At 52.6% G+C, this 21,176-nt stretch overlaps 1 protein-coding gene across 3 annotated transcripts in view; it reads right to left on the bottom strand.

The window, feature by feature from the left end:
- PREX1 (phosphatidylinositol-3,4,5-trisphosphate dependent Rac exchange factor 1) overlaps positions 1-21,176 on the bottom strand; it is a 170,676-nt gene that overhangs the window by 12,722 nt on the left and 136,778 nt on the right. For 2 of the 3 annotated variants that reach the window (XM_006735441.3, XM_081832606.1), the window contains exons 18-31: positions 20,482-20,630; positions 18,725-18,810; positions 16,637-16,773; positions 15,861-15,936; positions 12,635-12,822; positions 12,174-12,335; positions 11,277-11,487; positions 10,590-10,866; positions 8,050-8,256; positions 6,666-6,754; positions 5,351-5,433; positions 5,113-5,203; positions 2,545-2,673; positions 589-630 (exon numbers count right to left, since the gene is read on the bottom strand). In XM_006735441.3, coding sequence (XP_006735504.1) covers positions 589-630; positions 2,545-2,673; positions 5,113-5,203; positions 5,351-5,433; positions 6,666-6,754; positions 8,050-8,256; positions 10,590-10,866; positions 11,277-11,487; positions 12,174-12,335; positions 12,635-12,822; positions 15,861-15,936; positions 16,637-16,773; positions 18,725-18,810; positions 20,482-20,630 — 1,927 coding nt within the window. The remainder of the gene's footprint in view (positions 1-588; positions 631-2,544; positions 2,674-5,112; positions 5,204-5,350; positions 5,434-6,665; positions 6,755-8,049; positions 8,257-10,589; positions 10,867-11,276; positions 11,488-12,173; positions 12,336-12,634; positions 12,823-15,860; positions 15,937-16,636; positions 16,774-18,724; positions 18,811-20,481; positions 20,631-21,176) is intronic. The other variant, XM_081832605.1, reaches the window with a different exon arrangement.

Below are 21,176 nucleotides of genomic sequence, written 5' to 3'. Positions count from 1 at the left end.
ATCCATCAGTTGTACAGGGTCTTCTGGAAAAGATTATTTTTGATGACTGGCTTCTGTCGACTAGTTTTCAGTGACCGATTTTGACCTAGATCCTATTTTAGCTGCCCGTTGGCTGAGACCTTCTGGAAAGAAGGGAGGAACAGAGAGCCCCTCCAACCCCCTCCCCCCGCCCCGCCCAGCCCACCATCAGCCCTTTCTTCTTCCCCACTGTCTGCTGGGCAGCGAGTCCCAGGCTGGGGCTGACAGCACTACAGGCAAGGAGTCCCTACTCGTCACCCTGTATCCTGTGCCCCCATCAAGATCCACCCAGGCCCAGAAGATGGCAAGAGACAGGGCTCCTGACTCCAGGGCCCTGAGACTTGTCCGTTGGACACAAGAGGAAGAAGTGAGATCTAAGCAGTTCTTAGAGGGGCTAGAGGCCATGATGTTACTTTCCCCCCAAGCGGGCCCGAATGACCATGGGAAAGTCGACCTTGGCCGGCAGAAGAGGTCTCCCTGGACTGCAATCAAGAGAGCCCCGCCAGGACGGCCTCTCCTGGACACACTGGCATGTGCCAATCACAGACACTGCCCCTTCAAAGGCCTCACCTGTGCATTTCAGCAAGGCCAGGAGCAGCTGGTTCTTCCCATCTGGAAGGAGAAGGCAGAGAAAAGATGGGCTGAGAAGAGTCAGCAAGAGGTGTGGTAGAGGGGTGCACCTCAGTTGGTTAAGTGTCTGCCTTCGGCTCAGGTCGTGATCTTGGGGTCCTGGGATCGAGCCCCATGTGGGGTTCCCTGCTCAGTGGGGAGTCTGCTTCTCTTCCCTCTCCCTCTGCCCTGCACCCCCAGCTTGTGCTCTGTGCTCTCTCTCTCTCAAATAAATAAATAGAATCTTAAAAAAAAAAAAAAAAAAGGTACCATGGAGCCGGGCCCTCCCCATGGCCCAGGGGCTCAGAACCCCTGTGGTGAAGCCCCCCCACACACACACACGCACACACCGCTGTGCTAAGGAAGCTTCCGCTGCCTACTGGGTGAATTCCAGAAACCCCAGACGTCCAGGGGATGGAACCTCAACTGTCAGCCGCATCTGTTTCCATGTGCCCACTAAAAAGACGCTGAAACCAGCCCCTCCAACTTGTGGGCCAGAGCCCAGGAGCCTCGCACACGCGCATGGACACACACACGTGGACATACACTCAGGCGTGTCCTCGGGTACTTGTGCACATGCTAGGCAGTCACGGCCCTGCACACACATGGACAAAGCTCAGGCCTCACATCCTCGCTCCTGGGCCCAGAGGGGGCTTACGAGAAAAGTCGGAAAGGCCTTCAGAGTCGGCCTCTTGGGAGCCTTTCTGTCGCGGAGAGGCCCGAGGCACAGGCTGCCGTGGTAGTGAAAGCACCTACAGAGACCACTTCCCGACGGCTTCCTGTGTGCCAGGTGCCCAACACAGTGCTTTACCGCACTGATATTTAATTCCCGCGACAACACGGGAGCGCGGTAGCCCTATGAGCCCATTTTACACATGAAGGCACTGAGGCACAGAGGCCAAAGAACTTGCCAAGACCACACAGCCCAGCATGAGAGAGCTGAGATTTGGCAATCCGGCTCCAGAGTCCACACTCTTAACTGATTATAGTTTGGAAAACGGGATGGCTCGGGGCCAACACAGACTTCCAACTCAGAGGCTGCTCCTCCTGGGGGATGGCCCTGAGGCCTAGCACCCCCTGCTGCCCTAGGGTCCCTCCAACCCAGGAGGCCGGGGCTCAAACACTGCCAAGGACCCGAGAGGTCACGTCGAAAGCATAAAGCGGACACCAGGCCTCAGGGAGGGCTGGGGAGTGTGGGGCACTGGAAGGCACCCTCGGCCCCTCCTCTCTAGCCGAGTATGAATGTGGGACTACAGGTCTATTACCTGCCAGATCTTCTGACTGTTCAAGAGCAGCCAGAAATCCAAAAATTTTTTTTTTTTTTGAGAGAGCGAGCGTGTGAGTGGGTGTGGGGGGAGAGGGAGAGAAGGAATCCCAAGCAGGCTCCATGCTCAGTGCGGAGCCTGACACGGGACTCAATCTCACGACCCGGAGATCATGATCTGAGCCAAAGCCAAGAGTCAGATGTTTAACAGACTGAGCCCCCGAGGCACCCCCAGAAACCTAGATTTTTACGTGAGATCTTAGATTATAAGTGCTGACAGTGGATTCACATTTTTTAATGCGATAGCATCCAAACCTACCTGTGGGCCCCCAGCTTGTGACCTTAATAACAAATATAAGGAATTGAATTAAATCCACAATTTCGGAGCCAGAGCAGGAAACCAGTTCAGCCTTCTCAGCCTTCTGACTGCAAGGAAGCCCCAGGCACCCAGGATCAGTAGTTCCCAGGTCAAGTGCATACCAGGCCCAGGTCCATGCCCAGGCCAGGACACTCAGCTGAGAAAGGGGCACCTGCTCTTCCTGTTCCCCTACGCATGGACAGACATGGGACATGGAGACAGACCCATTCCTGATCTTTCTACATTCTACATTAAGAGCTGAAGGCCACAAAACATCCTTCCCTGCCCAAATCACCTTCCACATATCTCTGAATGTTGTCCACCAGGGTCTTGATTGAGTTGGGGAGGTTCCAGGGGTCCTCCTGGATGCTGATCTGGATCAAGCTCCGGCCACGGATTGTACCCTCTTCTTTCTGTTTGAACTCTGGGGCAGGAAAGTGACAGAGGTAGCTTTGAAGAACGATGGCACAAAGGCCAATATCCCATTACCAGATTCCAAAGCTCAGAATCCTAGATCAAGGATGCTGGCAGGACTCTTGGGAATTAACCAGTCCATGGAGGGCAAATCCATGGTAAGTGTGCTACTGATTCATAATACCACACTCATGGCAGGTATCACTAATCAACGTCAGCACTCCTTCCCTCTAGTCTGAGCCTGCAGCTTCTCGCAGCTATACCAATCCAATGCAGACATCACAAATCAGTCACCGCGGGGCGCCTGGGTGGCTCAGTTGGCTAAGCGACTGCCATCGGCTCGGGTCATGATCCTGGAGTCTCGGGATCGAGTCCCGCATCGGGCTCCCTGCTCAGCGGGGAATCTGCTTCTCCCTCTGACCCTCCCGCCTCTCATTCTCTCTCTCAAATAAATAAATAAAATCTTAAAAAAAAATCAATCATTGCATCCTCCCAAGTCTGGACATAGTCACAGAAAAATTCTCAGATACTACCTCCTTACAGCCACAACCAGTTGAGCTGGCACATGAGTTATAACCTTTTCCCTATATAGAGAGGGAATTCCTGGCACAGAGACTTGCCTAAAGTCACACAGCTAGGTAATGACAGAGACGGATTTGAACCTGGCCCCCAGCAGGACCATTCAAAGGCCAGGCCACTGTCCTTTGGCCTCTTTTCCTCCTATGAAGTCTCAGGTTTCTGAGATATTTGTGGTTTCTCTGAGTTTGACATTTCTGCTTGTTGAGGCCCATCCCTGGGAGAGATGATCATGAGACAGCAGGAGGGGCAGAGAAGCTAGGACATTCCCACGCCTCACCACTTCCTACCCTTATTTAGGAGCAACTCCTGCACTTAACCGAGAGCTCCTTGAGGTCAGGGGCAGTATCACATCCATCTCAGGGTCCCAAGCACCCAGCACAAGGCCTGGCACAAGCTGGTTCTTTGGAATTACTGGATGGATAGATGTATGGATGGCTGAAAGGATGGTAGGTAGGTGAGTGGGTGCATGGATGAGTAGGTGAATGAATGGGTGAATGGATGGACAGTGGATGGGTGGTGGGTGGGTGGGCGTGTAGACAAGTGGGTGACTGGGTGGGTGGATGGATGGATGGATGAATGGATGGATGGTGGGTAGGTGGGCATGTGGATGAGTGATGAATGGATGGACAGTGGGTGGGTGGTGGGTGATGGGTAGGCATGTGGATGTGTGGTGGGTGGGTGGGTGTGTAGACAAGCAGGTGGATGGGTGGATGCATGGTGGGTGAGTGGGTGGATGGACATGTGGATGAGTTGGTAGATGGATGGTGGGTGGGTGGGCATGTAGATGAGTCAATGGATGGACGGATGAATGGAGGGACAGAGGATGGGTGGTAGGTGGGTGGGTGAGTATGTGGGTAAGTGAGTATGAGTAGATGGATGGTCAGTGGGTGGGTGGGTCAGTGCGGGGCATGTTGATGAGTCAGTGGAGGGATGGACAGTGGATGGGTAGTGGGTGTGTGGGTATGTGGACGAGTCGGTGGGTGAGTACATAGATGGGGAGTGGATAGGTAAACGGGAGAAAAGGCTGGTGGGAGGACATAAATGTCAATTCTCTTTCTCTCAATCATTTCAAGAATAAAGTGTCAATTTGGTTCTGGTAAATCCTTAATGCTTCTTTAACTCACTAATCCCTCTCATGAAAGCACAAAGAGCCCTGAGCAGGCAACAGTACCTAATGACAGTATGATGACATTTTTTTTGTTGATGCTTCCATTGGATTTAGCATCATGGTAACCATTATTTTATGGCATGTTACACTGGTTTTCCTTATACATAGGGAGGTTAAATAAGTTCTTTTCAAAATTAAATTTTTAAAAGGAAAATATTTTCCCAAAAAGTTATGTCAATAATAACAAAGACAGCAAATGAATATGTTTTTAAAAAATGTGAAGATATAAGTAGGATCTGTGAATGCAGCTAAAATGATGAAGGGGGGATGTGGGAATTTGGCAAGTCCCTGGCCAGTCCTCCCCCCATGTTACAAACAGGCAGATGGAGGCCAGGGAAGGCTCAGGACCAGTCCAGGGGTCCACAAACTTTTTCTGGAAAGAGCCACATAGGAACTGTTTTAGGCTTTGCAGGTATATGGTCTCTATTACAAATAGTCTCTGTCTTTATTTTTACAACTCTTCAAAAAAAAAAAAAAAATTAATTCTCAGCTTGTGAAAACGAAACAAGCTGTGGGTGGATATTGCCCAGGAGCTGAACCTGCTGACCCCGGGGTTGGCCCACAACCATCTGGCAGGAGAGGGACAAAGCTGAGACTACGACCGAGGTGTCCTGCCCCGTCCAGCACGCATTCCCCATGGCAGGCTGTCTCCCTGCTGGGTGCAAGACGCCATTCCCAGCCTTGGGACTCCTGTCTGCTCACCTTGCAAGCTGTGGTCCATGGGGAAATGCTTGGTCTCTTCAAAAGCCCTGCTCATGACTGGCCCCTTGAGGAGTGCGTGGATGGAGTCCACCTGGGTGGCAGGAAGCTCCAGGTTAGTTTGGCCCCTGCAGCCCTCCAGGGGACGTGACCCACAGCCCCAGCTCCTGGCTTATCTGTTCTCACCAGGGGTGATGGGAGGACCCCGAGGTCAGGCCAGGGGCGGGGACAAACGTCCTACCTGGTTAAAGAGATGTTCCAGGCACCCGTGAAGCTTGTCCTGCTTGTCTGATGGGATCCGCATATCACAGGGAAGCTCATCCCCTGAAAGAAAGAAGAAGCCATGGCCATCAACCATCCCTGCCCCATCCACACCTTCCCAACCTCTTTGCCAAGAAGGCAGTATAGCGACAGAGTTCCAAAACCCAAGGCAGATTTGGAGTCTGGCAGACTCAGATCCTGGCTGTGTGACACTGGGCAAATCACTTGCCCTCTCTGAGCCTCAGTTCCTTCATCTGCAAAAGGGACACCAGGAACTAAAGCATTACACAATGGCAAGTCATTGCTACTATTCCATTCTACAAATGAGGAGCCAGAAAACCAGAGAAAAAGAGCTGGATCCCAAGTTTTCCAGATTCATCTCCCAGCTGTTTGAGTTAAATCAGCTGCCACACATAAGCTCCTGCCTAACACCTCCCTAGGGACGCTTTATGCGGCTAAACATCTTATGTGATGAAATATTTATCTGAAGTTCAGCAATATTGTCAATTTCACTTGAGCTTCTTTTTCTTCTGTTAAACTGAAGCATAATTACAATTAAATCTGTAGGCACAACAAGCTCGGGATGAGCCCAGAAGGCAGCAGGGACAGTGGGAGCTGGGGAACCAGTGGCCGGGTGATGAGGGCAGGAGAGAGGCTTGTCATCACCCACCCTCTCGTGCCTTCTGAAATAGGAACCATATGAATGTATGACCTATGCACAAAATAAATTTTTTAAAGGCCGTAATCAATGAAACTAAAATAAAAACAAATTTCAGTCCTTCAGTAAAAGCTGCAAATACAGTCTAATCTCATTTAGAAATTATTATTTCTGTGTGTCCAGCTGGCCATCCACCCACATGTCCATCTGTGCAGAAATACACGCTCACCAGTGATCTCCAAATACCACCACTGGTCACTTCTGGGGGACGGGGTGAGACTCTGACTTACTTTCATGTACTTCCTTTGCACTTTTCTGGGTCATTTGAAATGTTGGTTTGAGCATGCGTCATTTTTATGGAGACCGTCAGGTCACCCTACTTAAGTGACATCAGTCATCATATCCGCCATATGCTTCATCCACGAGCGCCAGGACCTTTGTCTTTCCATTCACTGCTGAGGTCCCAGCACACAGTAGGTGCTCAATAAACAGTTGCTGACTAAGTGATAGAAAGGAAATATACCACTACTCTATGCAAAGTAATACAAAATAATACAAAGTATAATAAAATCAAAATAAGCAAAACAAAATCCTGGTAGGCAGCCTGCTCTCTGGGAGCCCAAGCCACTGCACTCACCAGACCCCATCTCGTCACTGCCCAGGTAGGAGCTGTTACTTCTCACGCTGGTATAGGACAGGACCGAGTCCCGGTTACTGTTACACTCACTGCAAAGGGGCACAGAGGAAGGGATGAGTCACCCTCTGGATCACACCTTCTGGTCCCAGCTCCCGGAACCCACTTTCCGGAGTGGAGACCAAACCCCTGGCCCCTACACCCCCAGCACCAGAGACCAGGAAGGTTGTCTGGGTGGGTTTTCCACGTCTGACAGTGGGGAAACATTTTTCGGCCCCAGCACAGAAATGCAGAAACAGTAGCAGGGCAGTGGATCGTTTCCATCTGTATGGAACTTCTGTCACTCCTCCCGAGGGACAGCCTTGTCCCTGAACACACCTGCATGCGCCACATTCAGCCACACGGCTCTAGTTCTCTCTCCAGCCTGGCTGTGACCTCGTGAGGACGGGGACTGTCCCGGGAGCTCAGAAAGCACAAGGGATCAAAACCCACAATCCCACAATTCTTTCCTTCACCTTTTTGACAATTAAGGGAAAAATCGGAGGACCCAAAAATGTAAGAATGGAACTCTTGGACTATGGACAGGAGGCTCCAAGGACACAGAGCACCCAGTTAGCCAGAGCATCTTGATGTGTAAACAGCAAGCCAGAACACCGACCAGTGGATCCCCCAAAGACAGAAAGAATATGGGGGTGCTGGGGTGAAGGGTTTTCTTGTCCCATTTGGCCAGTTCCATATTTTCTGAAGCGCCCTGTAAGATTCTACTTTACTCACAATGGTCAAACGTTACATAACCTTTCACTGGAGACCACAGTGCGAGGTATGAAATTCTATTTACCCGCTATATGGTTTATGATGGGAAACTGAGTTTTTAGTGTTACTTAACCCACTAATTAGGACTTCACTGATCTGGTTATAATTAACTTAACCAGTAGGAAAACAATTCGGATCCTCTCAGAGGGGGAGAAAAAAACTCTTCCTCCTTGAATCAAATAAAAATAAACGGCGTTTATTGTAGGAACCATATGTCTTATGTTGAGTTTTAAAACAGCAGATCTTGACTTTTTCTTTGCCCACATTCCAACAACAAGTGCAAGCGGAACTGCGGCAAAACAAGTGGGTGGGGACCACAAGGGACCACAAGGGACCACAAGGGGCCAGGCCCTGGAACGCCAGCCTCGGGGCAGGAGAGCCAAAGGGGGCATCTGGGATGTGCTTTGGGGAGCTCAGAGAACCTCCCAGAACCAAACGGTTTAGAACATTGCTCCATCCCACTGTTTTCCAGGAAATGTCCCGCTGATTCCGACTTCCCATGGATCAGTGTCCTCAGCTGTCCCCCCTCACCATCCACATCAAACCCCACATGACCCCCACGAGATGCCGTCACCTGTAGGAGTCACGGTAGCTCATGGTGTCATGGCCCGAGTCCTCCTGATCCTCCTCAGACACCTTGAAGCACACCTTCTTGATGCCCCCGTGGTCGGCCCTGTCCATCTCGCTCTCTTCGCTGACCAGCGGCGGGGATGAGGCCTCCTCGGCCAAGGGGGGATCGCAGGACCCACCAGAGGTGGGCTCCGTGATGGTGGACAGCAACCTGTGGGAGCAAAGAGTGTCAACTTAAAGGAACAGGCCCACAGCTTCACTCTCCTCGAGGGAGGCCCAAGACAAGGCCCTGACCTCGGGCCTCGCCTTTGACCCAAAACACAGGGAGCCATCAAATGCTTCTAATCCCTTCCCTGAAAAGCCGGCCAGCAACTCAGCAGATACACATACACCGTCCCTCCTGTAGGGGGCGTGAGGTTTATTTCATGGGGAAGCCGCAAGAGGCTCAAAAGCGCAGAACACAGCTAGGAAACTGACTATAAAATGCCCCGAGAGCAAATCTCTTCAGCTTTGTAGGCCTACAGTCGGCTACTACTCAACTACTCAGCTCTGCTGCTGTGGTAGGAAAGCATCACAGACAAGATGTAAACAAATGGGCATGGCTGTGTTCCAATCAAACTTTATTTGAAAAAAACAGACAGAGCGCTGGGCTGGATTTGGCCCATAGGTCACAGTTTGTCAGTCCTTGCTACAGAATATAATGGTTAAGAGCATAGGGTTTTAAGACAGACCCCAGATTCAAATCACAATGCTACCATTTCCCAGCTTAGAGACCTAAAGCAACTATTTAACCTCTCTGAGACTCAGTTTCTTCAGCTGTAAAATGGACTCATATCAGTACCTATGTCCTAGGCGGCTATAAAGATTAAGGGACCTTAGGGACGCCTGGGTGGCTCAGTCGGTTAAGCGTCTGCCTTAGGCTCAGGTCATGATCCCAGGGTCCTGGGATCGAGCCCCACGTCGGGCTCCCTGCTCAGCGGGGAGTCTGCTTCTCCCTCTCCCTCTGCCTGCTGCTCTGCCTATCTGGGCTCTCTCTGTCTCTGTCAAATAAATAAATAAAATCTTGAAAAAAAAAGGGGGGGACTTAAAATGTAAAACGCAAAATGTTTAGAAAAATGTCTGGTACCTTGCAAATGATCAACAAACCCTGGCTGACATAATCCTACTACACCTCAGTAAGGTCAGTATTAGGATTAGCCCCATTTTACAGGTGAGGCTCAGAGAGGTGAAGCGACTAAGTCGCACAGTACATCACTGTTCCTTTATCATGGACAATTTCCAACTGCCAAAAGCAGAAGGAACAGTATGAGAAGCCCCAGGTACCCAGCAGCTAGCTGCAGCCTTGGCACCTCAGGGCCCACCTCTGTCTCCTCACTTGTTCCCATGGCTTCTGCCTCTGCTGGAGTATTTAAAACAAATCTAAGATAGCATATAATTGCCCCCATAAATACTTCCATACACGTCTCTACATAAGGACTTTCTTTTAAAGCAACGTTCTTAACTGCCACCCCACCCCCACCCCCCGGAAACATTTAGCAATTTAGCACATTTCCTGAGAGGTACACATTTAGCAATGTCCAGAAACATTCCTATTTGTCACAACTGACGCGGGGGACAAGGGAGGCACTTCCGCACGAAAAATCTTCCAGTATACAGGACGGCCCCACAATAAAGAATGATCCTGCCCAAAACGCCAATAGTGTCAAGGCCGAGAAATACACTCTCAAACATAACCAGACTGCTATCAACATACCTAACAAAATTAATAATTCCTTAATACCATCTAGTACCCCCATGCACATTCAAATGTTCCTGACAGTCTCGAAGGTGTCTTTTCACAGATGGTGTGTTAAAAACAGAATCCTGACCAGGTCCAGATGCTGCACATGGCTTATGTGTGTCTCAAGTCTCTCCTCCTCCTCCTCCATCCTGTACCTGCTCCCCACCCACCACCATTTATGTGTTAAAGAGACTGGGTCACTTGTCTTCACCCACCCTATGGATTTGGCCAAGTGCATTCCCAAAATGCCATTTCAGCATCCTCTACGCCCCACATCCCATCGCCGAGTAGTGAGACCCAGACTTTGGCTGGAGGACGCTCATTTCCATTGTGTGCCCTGTGGCATGACACCAAAAAGGACATGTCCAGCTGTCTCTCTTTCTGCAAAGAAAGCTCCCCCCAAACCGTTCTCCAAATAGTGTCACCCTCTCCTAATGATTGCTGCCCACATCCATTATTTCACTAGAGCAGTGGTTCTCAATCAGGGGGACTCTGCCCACCCCACCCCACCCCACCCCCCGCCCAGGGGGCATTTGGCAACGTCCGAGGACATTTTTGGCTGTCACAACCTCGGACCGGGGGAGCTACAGCATCTCGCGGATAGAGACCAGGGGCATTGCTAAGTCGCCTATAAGGTACCCGACAGCACCCCCCCTCCCCCGCCACTACAAAGGGTTATTCTACCCAAAATGTCGCCATTGCTGAGGCTGGCAAATGCTGACCCTCCCCCGCCCTGCCCTGTTCCCTCTGGAGTCGGAGCGCACCTGTTGATCTGGGTGACGTACTGCTTCATCTCCTTCAGGGCCACATCCAGTTTGGTGAAGAGCTGCCGGTATGCTCCCTGGATCTCACGGTCCTCCTGCTTGAGTAGGAAGCTCAGGCCCCGGTCCTCCTGGCCAGTGGTTTCACTGGCTGACCCAAAGCCGCTGTCGTTGAGGCCCTGGTATTGGGGGTCCCCGTCCGCCGCAGGCAGGCACTTCCAGGATGGGGCAGCCATGGTGGTGATACAGTGCTGGGTATAGGACATGGGGTTCAGGTGGCCTACAGTGGAGGGAGGGGGAGCTCACTTGGAAACAGCCTCCAGGCACCCCTATACCCCTTAGACAGAAATATACAAATGTATTTCGAGGATCCCAATGAGTGAGAAAAACTCCCTGTTAAATATTCTTTTAATCCACTAGATGACTTCAAAAAGAAAGTTTCAGTTTGGTGCTAATATACTTTTAACTACCATGAAACTTTTCCTGACTGGAATACAGACATGATGGCTGGTACTCCAGCAGCTACTTTATATCATAAGGCATCCTTCAGGAAGGAAGCCACATCTAGAGATGGTGGGGATGACTGACTGGGGAGCCACCATTCTAGCCCTGGACTGCTGGCGTCCTGACATGGTTCCATTTATGTATCTATAGACCTGAACACAACATCTAACAGACACATGCAGTTACCTTGCTCAGGGTCAAGGCCGATGAGGGAGGGTTTACGACCGAAACGGATACTGAAGGACCTGCCAACTGAGGGAGTGGTCTTGGGGTAGGACACTTCCATGAGGTTGACGTGGCAATTGGTGGGGCAGAAGTCCAGGCCACACAGCAGATGGGGTTCCAGGGATGCTTGTTTGAAGGGTGGGCTGACCCTGTTCTTCAGTTGGGCTGCAAACTGAGAAAGGTAGGGGACATGGGGTCATGATTCAGGGGCCTGGGAATGCTAACCCACCCCCAGCACCCACTTCATCCTAGCCTAGGCTAGACATTCCAAACCTGGACAAATGCCAATAGCTTCAAATGGAAAAAATGGATTCCCCTACACTGCCTTTCACTGCATCCAGATTTCAGGGAAGGTATAGAGAAATCTAAGGCCTCCAAGTCCCTACCCACATTCATTTCTTCATCTTAGCTGCCCTGAGCTATCCTTGAGGAACCATCTCTCCCCAACCCACAGTCCATGAGGTGTAGGGAAGGCTGGCCTTCGCAATCCTGCAGTGATTGGTACAGGGCTAGACAAGGGACCCAAGCCAAGCCAATAAGAGTTCCCACTGAGTTCCTTTTCTACTGGGGTCACTAAGGCTAGAGCTACTGGGAACCATTTTGTCACCATGCAAGAAGGGCCTGCCTGAAGGTGAAGCCAACACAGGAAAGCAAAGGCACGAGAAGGAGAGAGGCCACATTCTCGTGATGGTGTGATGGCTGTTTGAGCACCTGGATGCAACCATGCCTGAAGTTCATCTCTGGACTCTTCAGTAACATAAACCAATAAATGTTCCTGTTTGTTTAATCTACGTTGGGTTGGATTTTGACATTTACAACCAAAATACCCCAGGCTGAGACCCTCTGGGGTGCAGGTACCTCCTGATAGCAGGCGATTCTCTGGCCGATGCTCTCCAGCTTGGTGTCACAGATGTTACGGAACTCGTAGTGGGACATGGTCTTGATGTTGTTGTTCAGGGCCATGAGCCGCCCACAGTTCTGCACAAAGACACTGTCATCGGCAGCAAACGCCTTGAGGATCTACAGAAACATGAACAACCACTCAGCACTCACTGTGCACCAAGGAAGGTCTTAAGCAGTTTATCTACAGTGGTTCCTGTATGCCTAGTAATAACCCTGGGAGATAGTGTCTGTTACTGGCCCATTTTGCAGATAAATAAGCTGAGGCTAAAGAGGGGAAAAAAAAAAAAAGCTACTCTCCTAAATCCCACAGCTACCAAGTGGTGGGGCGGCGACTAGACTTCAGGGCTCCAGGCTAAGTTTGAGGAACTGAGAATGAGGTGCTCCATCCCCCAGGGCAGGGCAGCACCCAGCGAGACCTTGGAAGCGAGGCTGAAGCAGCCACGGGGCTCCACAATCTTCTCCAGCACATGGCACTTGACACCTGCGGTGCTCACATACTCATACACCACGCCATGCTCCAAGTGTACGTTGTCCACGGTCAGGGTGACCACAGGGCTATCCTCATGCAGGCTCAGCTGGGGCCCCAGGGACAGCAGGGGGAAGTCTGGAAGCCAAAGGGACAGACAGCCCTGAGGAAGGGGCAACACCCCCCAGCCCAGCCCGCCCCCGGCCCAGCACCGCAGTGGCTCACGTGGGACACGTCGGGGGGATGAAGTCTGTGCTGCAGCTCTGACCGTTCTGGCCAGCCCACTCTCACTCACTCCTTGTCCTTGATTTTCCTTCTAGGAACCAATCTTTGTGCCCCATTCCCAGTCTCCGTGGCTCAGAAGAAGGAAGCCCTAACTGCACCCTTCCCCAGAGGCACAGGCCTGGCCAATCAGCAATTTGATTTCCCTTATCTGCAATGATTGGTTCAGGAACAAGCACGTGACCCGAGCCAGGCCAATGAGAGTCAAGTCGGGGACTTTTGCTGGATCTACAAAGAGAACCAGACATTCTTTTTCAATGGGATTCCGAGCCGCTAGAACCACCACATGCAGAAAACACAGAGGGAGCACAGCCGAGCACTGGACCAAAAGAGAGAGACTCTTCCTGAGACGATACATAGAACTGGACGGAGCCCAGACCTGAAGCTTGCTTGACCCTACTCACTTTTTAGTTTGCTGAGCCAATGTTTTTACGTAGCCCCGTTTCAGTCCTAATTAACATGGGCCCAGAGAGTCTAAGTGATTCCTCAGAGGCCACACAGCTAGGTAGTGACACATCTAGAAAATGAAGCAGGCACTTTACTGAAGTGCTCTCCTTTCCACCCGCTCCAAAGAGTACCTCTCAACACACCCACCAGGACTGTCTTACCCCCTCACATCTGTACTATGTCACTACCTGTCAGTTTTTCTGTTCCCGGTCTGTCCCCCATCATGTCAGCACCATGAGGACAGAAACCCTGTCTACCTTGGAGCCAGACTGAAGAAACGACCATGTGACCCAAGTGAGGCCAATGAGAGTCAAGTCTGGGACTTCTGTTGGATCTACAAAGAGGAGACATTCTCTTTTTCAGCTGTGGATTCCGAGTCGCTAGAACCACCACAGGCAGAAAACAGCATGTAAAAGAGAAACCAATGTTTTTATGGACCCCCAGCTCCTAGAACAGGGCCTGGCAGATAGCAGGTGCTTCTCCTTGTTGAACAGAAGACCAGAAACTGTCAGCTCCTCTCGGCATATTTGACCAGCATTATCAGGGGTCCCCCACCTGCTGGGGAAGAAGGCCTACAGCCCTTTCCTCTCCGAGGGCATAAAGCAGGCTCAGAGCTGCCCGTTGGCCTCTCCTCCCTCCCCATCAGCCTGCCCCCTTCAGGATCCCTCTGCCAGGCTGTGTGTCCTTCAGCAGTAGGGGGATGGCTCCCCAAACAACCCCATAAACCCTGTTCTTTGCTGACCCTGAATGTACCAGCGAGGAGCCCACAGATGTCAGGTGCAGAGGCATCCAAAGCCCCTACTCTTCCCACAGCCTCTGCCTCTCTACCTCCAGCCCAGCAGAAATACAGGGCAGAATCCAGAGAAGCCACTGGAGAAAACAGGCTACTATTCAAACGACACATTTACCGAGTGCCTACAATGTACCATGCACAGTTCAAGGCTCTGAGGATCCAGCAAGGAAGAAAGCAAACAAAACCCCTGCCCGCATGGATTTTCTGCTCTAGTGGGGAAAACAACAGACAAACAGCTATATGATATGTTAAGTAATACTCACAGTGAAGAAAAATAAAATAGAATAAAGAGACACTGAGGAACAGAAAGTGCTTAACCAGGGCACTCAGGTGGCCTCCCTGACAAGGTGACATCTGAGCAGAGAGCTGAGTGAGGTGAGGAGCATGAGGTAAGAAGTACTCTGGAGGAGAGCAGGCGAGGCAGGGGGAGACTGCAAGTGCAAAGGCCCTGGGGCAGGAGAACATTTGGAATTTGAGAGCAAGAGACTGGAGTAGATGGAGCAGAGAGCACCAGATGAGAAGTGCTAGGAGGTACGGCTGGAGAGCCAGGCCTAGGCTGTTAGACCATGAGGAGGAGGACTCGGGCTTTGCCTGGAGTAGGGTGAGAGCCACCAGAAGGTTCTGTTCTGTTTTTTGAGAACAGCCTGTAGGAGGACAGGGAGAACAGTGAGCAGGCTACTACAGGTGTCCTGGTAAGAAATGATGGTGGCTTAGGCCAGGCAGTGATGGAGAGGGTGGGAAGTGGTCAGATTCTGGATGTGGGAGGAAGGTAGGGCAACAGGCATGCTGCTGGGATCAAGGTGGAGGGAGAGAGGAGAAAGAGAACAGTCAAGACGTACTCCGAGGTTTGGGGCCTAAGAATATGGAAGGATGGAGCAGGGACACTTAGGGGAGGACCGAATTTCAGGGGGAGGTTAGGATTTCAATTTGGGTCATGCTCAGCATGCCATGCCTGATGGACATCCCAGGGATGGCAGGTAGAAAGACGGGTCTGGAGTCTAGAGCTGAGGCTGGGCTAGAGATAAAGATGGGAGCTCGCGGTGGACCGAATACTGGCCCCCAAAAGATGCCCGTCCCTACCCCCGGACGGACCCTGTAAATATGCTGTTCCATGGCAAGGGGGGGATTATGGTTGCAGACGGAATTAAGTTTGTTAAACAACTGACTTTATAATAAGGAGATTATCCTGGGCTATCCAGACGAGCCCAATGTGACCACACCATCCTTTACATGGGGAAGACAGAGGCAGAAGAGTCAGAATTGGAGAGAGAGGGCAGTGTGAGGGGGACTCAGGCCAACGCCGCTGGCTCTCAAGATGGAGGAAGGGACCACGTGCCCAGGAATGCAGGAAGCTGCTAGAAGCTGCAACAGCAAGTACACAGATTCTCCCCTAGAGCCCCCGAAAGGAACAGAACCCCGCTGACACCTGCCTGATGGCCCAGTGAGACTCACTGCAGACGTCTGACCTCCAGTGCTATGAGGTAGTAACGGGGGGGGGCGGGGGGGGGGGAGCACTGTGTTACAGCTGCAAGCCGCAAGTAACACAGAGCTGATGGCAGCAACACGGCCTGGCCAGGAGCAGGGAGGAGCACGGACACAGAAGAGGACCAGTCCCCGCTGGAGTCTCAGCCACACGGCCCGCCTGTCCCGTTACCTGAGTCAGACTGGGGGTCCTCGCCGGGGGCCTCCTGGGCATCCTCGTGCGTGTGGTAGACCCACTGGTACAGACCCTACCAGAAGGGCAGAGTAAGAGGGCGCCACGACACCAGGAGCCCGGGGAGGAACGGACCGGGCTAAGGGGCAGCCCATTCCCTGACTCCAAAGCCCAGGCTTCTAGTCTGCTGGTGACACCATCTTTGGAGAGTCCTCTAAGACTTCACTCTGGACCCTTCCTGAGGGACCTTCAATCATGCTCCGCCCTCACCCTCTAGAGTCTATGCTCCGCAGAGAAGCCAGAGGAGGGGGGAGCCTTTGAAAACAAGCAGACCCGCTGTCTCTCCCACAGCCAGCCCCAGGGCCCACAAACATGCTGGGTACATAGCAGGTGTTCAATAAACAGCTTACTGGATGAACCAATGAATGAGTGCCACCCACCCCAGGTACCCAGGCCCCCAACCCAACTACAACATCAACTTTTACCATCAACTCTTCGCCCGATGTGCTATGTAGTGAGAAAAGAGGGTCTTATCACCCCCATGTCACAGCTGTGACAATTGAGACCGTGAGGTATCACGGCCCAGCTCCTCTGGTTCAGGCAGACAGAGCACGCAAGAGCCCAAGCCCAGCTCAGCCCTGCAAGGTAGGCAGCCCCACCCCACCCCAAACGCTGGGGTGCCTTCAGACTTCCCCACAAGGAAGGGAGGGGGCCCTCAGCCCCCCCGCCCCACTCAGCAGGGCTTCCCCGATCCCGTTGGCTGCTGGCTGGCTCACCAGGGCCTCTTCTTGGCGGTTCCGGAATGCCTGGAAATGCTCTAGGACCTCCGGCGCACCATCGCTCACCACGTTGTTGCCATTGACCTTCAGGATGCACTGGCCAGCACAGAGCCCTGCAGCCGCAGCCTCGGAGCCTAAGGGAACAGGAGTGTCTGAGGGTGGACGCAAGGCAGAGAGCCTGGGGCAGCGGCAGGCAAGGGCAAGTGACCAGATGAACGCTGTCCCCTACCCCACCCACCACCCCAACCCCCCCAACACACACACCCAGACATTCCACCCCCATCCCTCCCACCCTAGAGCCACTCTCCAACCCACTCCGGTAGGTAGGACAGGGACTGGCATTCCCATTTTGCAGAAGAAACTGAGGCTCAGAGAAGTAGCAGCGAGCCCAAGGTCACAGAGCAAGGAAGGCTAGACTTGAACCCGGGTACGTTTCACTCTAGAGCTTCATCTCCTTTAAAATCCCTCAACAACCTGTGATCCTGTGACAGGATCAGCCCCATTTTGCAGACAGGGAAACAAAGGCTCAGAAAGGCAAAGTGACTTTCTCAAGGTCACTTGGCGAGGAGAAGTCAGGATTCGAACCCAGGTCTACCAGACTTCAAGTGCATGCTTTTTTGGGTATACATGGCTCCCAAACTACAGGTCTTGGCCCCCAGGGTTTTGTGTGGTTAACAGGAAGAGTCTGGATATACAGATGAATGCCAAGCTCCATCCATGCCTGAGAGAAGATCAGGCCTGCTTGGTGTGATGGTGACGAGTACCGGCCCGGACCCAGGGGCTGGTGTTCAAAACGTGGCTCTGGCACTGACCACCTGTGCCTTCCGGCACGCTCCCCAACCTCTCTGCGCCTTGGGCTCCTCATCTGTCAAAGGAGGACACTAATAATATCTACTCAGAGGGTTCTCGAGAGCTTCGGGGACCTAAACGTCTAAAGCATTTAGCCCCCTGTCCTGTCCTTAGTAAGTGCTCAAGAAATATTAGCTGCTTTACTATTTTAGTCTGATTCACCTACAAACACCTATTCTTCTCTTGTAGATGCTACAAGGCAGGCCTTCTCACCTCGGTACCACTGACATTTGGGGGCCGGGTAAGCCTCTGCCATGGGGCCTCCGGTGCAGGCTCAGGCTGTTCAGCAGCCTCCCTGGTCTCTACCCTTGAGAGGCCAGTAGCCTCCCCACCCCCAGTTCTGACAACCAAAGATGTCTCCAGAGAGTGCAGATGCCCTCTGCGGGGTGAAAGTGCCCCCAGTCAAGAACCACTGCATTAAGGAGAAAATAAAAACCCACCTTAAAATAGTTAACAAATTCTTGGTAGCTTTCTGCCGTGATACGCATTTTCTTCATCAACTCATGTTACAAGTACAACTCTGACCACAAAAGTGTACAGTTCATGTTTCAACTTGAAAAGTGGGGCCCTCAGATACAAAGAGGGCTCGGAGCCCAGAACCTCAGAACTATCTGGTCTCATCTCCAGGAGAGAGTTACCCCCTAAGCAGCACGTAAGAAGGAGGCACCACGAAAGCCGGGGTCTCTGACTGTTGGCCCTTGGGCTGGATCTGACCACAGAAGTGTGGCCAAAATTCCCATTTCTGGCTTCCTTTAAAAACTCATTCCTACCTGGCAATAATGAGCTTGAGCTGAGGAAAAACTAACCCCTTTTAAAGTGAGCATGTCTTGGGCACCTGGGTGGCTCAGTTGGTTAAGCGACTGCCTTCGGCTCAGGTCATGATCCTGGAGTCCCGGGATCGAGTCCCGCGTCGGGCTCCCTGCTCAGCAGGGAGTCTGCTTCTCCCTCTGACCCTCCTCCCTCTCATGCTCTCTGTCTCTCATTCTCTCTCTCTCAAATAAATAAATTAAAAAAAAAAAAATCTAAAGTGAGCATGTCTTTTTTCACCTTGCCATAGTCCCCACCATTCCCTATGCGCTGCCCTCAGCCATCTGTTTGTGACTACCTGACCCCCAGAGATGTCAGCGCTTGCACGCCTTTGTTCCAGGAGAGGAAAGGAAGGGCTAATGAAGCACAGGCCTGCTGGTCACACACAGACCCGTCTCCCAAGGCCCCCTCTATGTCTGCGAGGCTCACCTCTGCCCACGGCGTAGACGTACGGCGGGGCAGCTCCACGGATCTGGAAGCACAGAGCCTCTGGATGGTCAGGAACTTTGATGATCCTGCACCAGGTAGGAACAGACATAAGAGAAAGGAGTATTATGCCCAATAGCCCAGGGGGCCACCCTGGGAGCCCCTGCCTCCCAGACTTTGGGGAAATCGCTCCCAAAGGAGTAGCAATGCTAGACTTTCAGCTCCCAAAGAGATAGACAAACCTCATTTAACCAGAGCCCATACCTCTGGCATCTTTAATGACTCAGAACCACCCGTCCTGCCCTTGGAGATTGAATCCATGCACAGAAATCCCAGGTCACCCTCCTACGCCTTCTCTGTCAGTCTCTTGGTGAGAGGGGGCCTCTTGGTGGTTGAACCAGCCCCATAGGCAGCGAATACTTTGTTCAACAATCACAGAGAGGAGGGTGAGAAGTGACTCAGAACATCTTGGTGCTGACTCTAGAAAAATGCCCACGAGTGTCCCCTAGAGAACGCAGTTCGAAAGGCCAGGTCTTGGCCATTCCGCAGGTGGAAGGCCAGAGCAGAGGGAGCTGCGCCCGCCCAGGGCCGTGCGGTGGGCGACATTCATCCAGCGGCTTCGATACAGCTATCTGCTTCCCTGTCAAGGGCATGTCCCCCACAGTGGGCCTCAGGATCATCCTCCTACCCCCACCTGCCAGATAAAACCATCTAGGGAGCCTGTTCTCAAGCCCCAGGCATTTCCAGAACTTTAAGCAGGCACATTCCCCTGGGTGATTTCTGCCACTTCCACATACCAAACTATCAATCATCTTCCCTAAACTGGCTTGCCTTTCTCACTGGAAGAATCATAGTTAAAACTTTCCATCACTCCCATCAATAGGAAACCGGGAGCATTTGCCTTAAACAGAAGGGAGAAAAGAAAACCAAATGCACGATTTTTAAAATAGAAAATGCTTCTCCCTGCACCTATATCTGGCATCCGACCACTTCTCACCACTCCCCTGCTTCCACCTTTGCCCCTGACAATCTAGTCTCCACCTGCAGCCAGAGGGATTCTTCCAGAACCTATGTCACATCATGCCTTGCCTCTGCTCAGAACCTCCCAGTGGCTCCATGGTCCTTACCATGGGCACAAAGTCCTACAAGGCCTGGTCTCCCTTGTCTGGTGGGCCTCATCACCCACCCCTCCCTCTCACTCACTCTGCTCCACCCCATCAGCTTCCTCACTGTTGCTCAAAGATATAAGCCATGGTTCCACCCCAGGACCTTTGCACTGGCTGTCTCCTCTGCCTGGAACGCTCTTCCTCCCTTGACTCTCTCTCTTCCCTCCTCGGTCTTCACCTCAGTTCTGAGGTGACCGCCATCCCTCCACACAGCCCATCTCCTTTCCCAGCTGTAGAGACTGGCCCAGGCTTACTACCTCCCAGTTCACTGTGTCTCTTACTTCTCTGTTTTGTTTTACTGTCTGTCTCCTGCCCTACCCTCCAACTAGACCGAGATCTATGAAGGGTAGGAATGTGTCCACCCAGACATGGCTGGATCCCCAGGGCCTGAAACACCACTCAGCACCTAGTGGGCGCTCAATAAACATCTGTTGAATGAATGAAAGTAGCAGCTTCGTGTCACGTGCCTGTAGAATGAGCCCCATCCACGGGGAACCAGGACAGCTTGGGGCCCCCCGCCACCACCCCTGGCACTCGGGCAATTCCTCAGCCCGAGAGGAAGATGGGCCGACACCCCATCACGGGGACACTCACTCTTTGGCCTTGGTGGCTACCAGGAGGCGCAGTGGGCGGCGGGAGCAGAAAGACTGGTTAAGGATGGACTCCACCTCAGCAAAGGGCCTCAGGAACACCAGATCCTCGTTGACGGAGTAGATCTTCCTCCCCACCTGCAGGCCAGCCATCTTGGCGGGGGGTGTCGGGGGAGACACGCACCAGGTTACTAGCCTCCCTTTCTCCTCACTGGGAGCCCTGGCTGTGCTCAGGCAGCACACGGCCAGCCCAGGGACCGAGCGTGCCCAGAGTGAGCCCCCCAGGGCAACCCCGCTCCCCGCTGTGGGGAGCAGTGAAGTGGCTGGGGAGGCGCAGTTCCAGCCAATGAGCTCTGAAGGGAAGCCTACTGCAGGTGCTAACGGGAAAGACGTTTTCCTTGAGGAGAAATTGCCCTAACCTGTCCCTGCTTCCCACCTGCCATGTGAGGACACAAGGCATCGAACTGGGGCGGCCACCCCGTGACCATGACGGCTTGGCCAGGAAGGCCAGAGGTGCGACCCCGAACCGAGACGCCCAGCCACCTTCTTCTAACCACCTACGTAATGGCTCCAGCCACTGGGAGGCGAGCACGTGGCCACCTGCAGCCCAAAGCCCCCCTAACCGCTACAAGGACACGGGCAGAGCGCCCAGACAGTGCGGCAGGTGCCTCCCCCACCCCACCTCCACAACCCCAGGGG

The sequence above is a fragment of the Leptonychotes weddellii genome, chromosome 10 (assembly GCF_054177405.1).
Source record: "Leptonychotes weddellii isolate Sample4059 chromosome 10, ASM5417740v2, whole genome shotgun sequence".
Lineage (NCBI taxonomy): Eukaryota > Metazoa > Chordata > Mammalia > Carnivora > Phocidae > Leptonychotes > Leptonychotes weddellii.
Note: the sequence above shows the minus strand (reverse complement) of the source record. Positions and strands in the feature narration are given on the sequence as shown.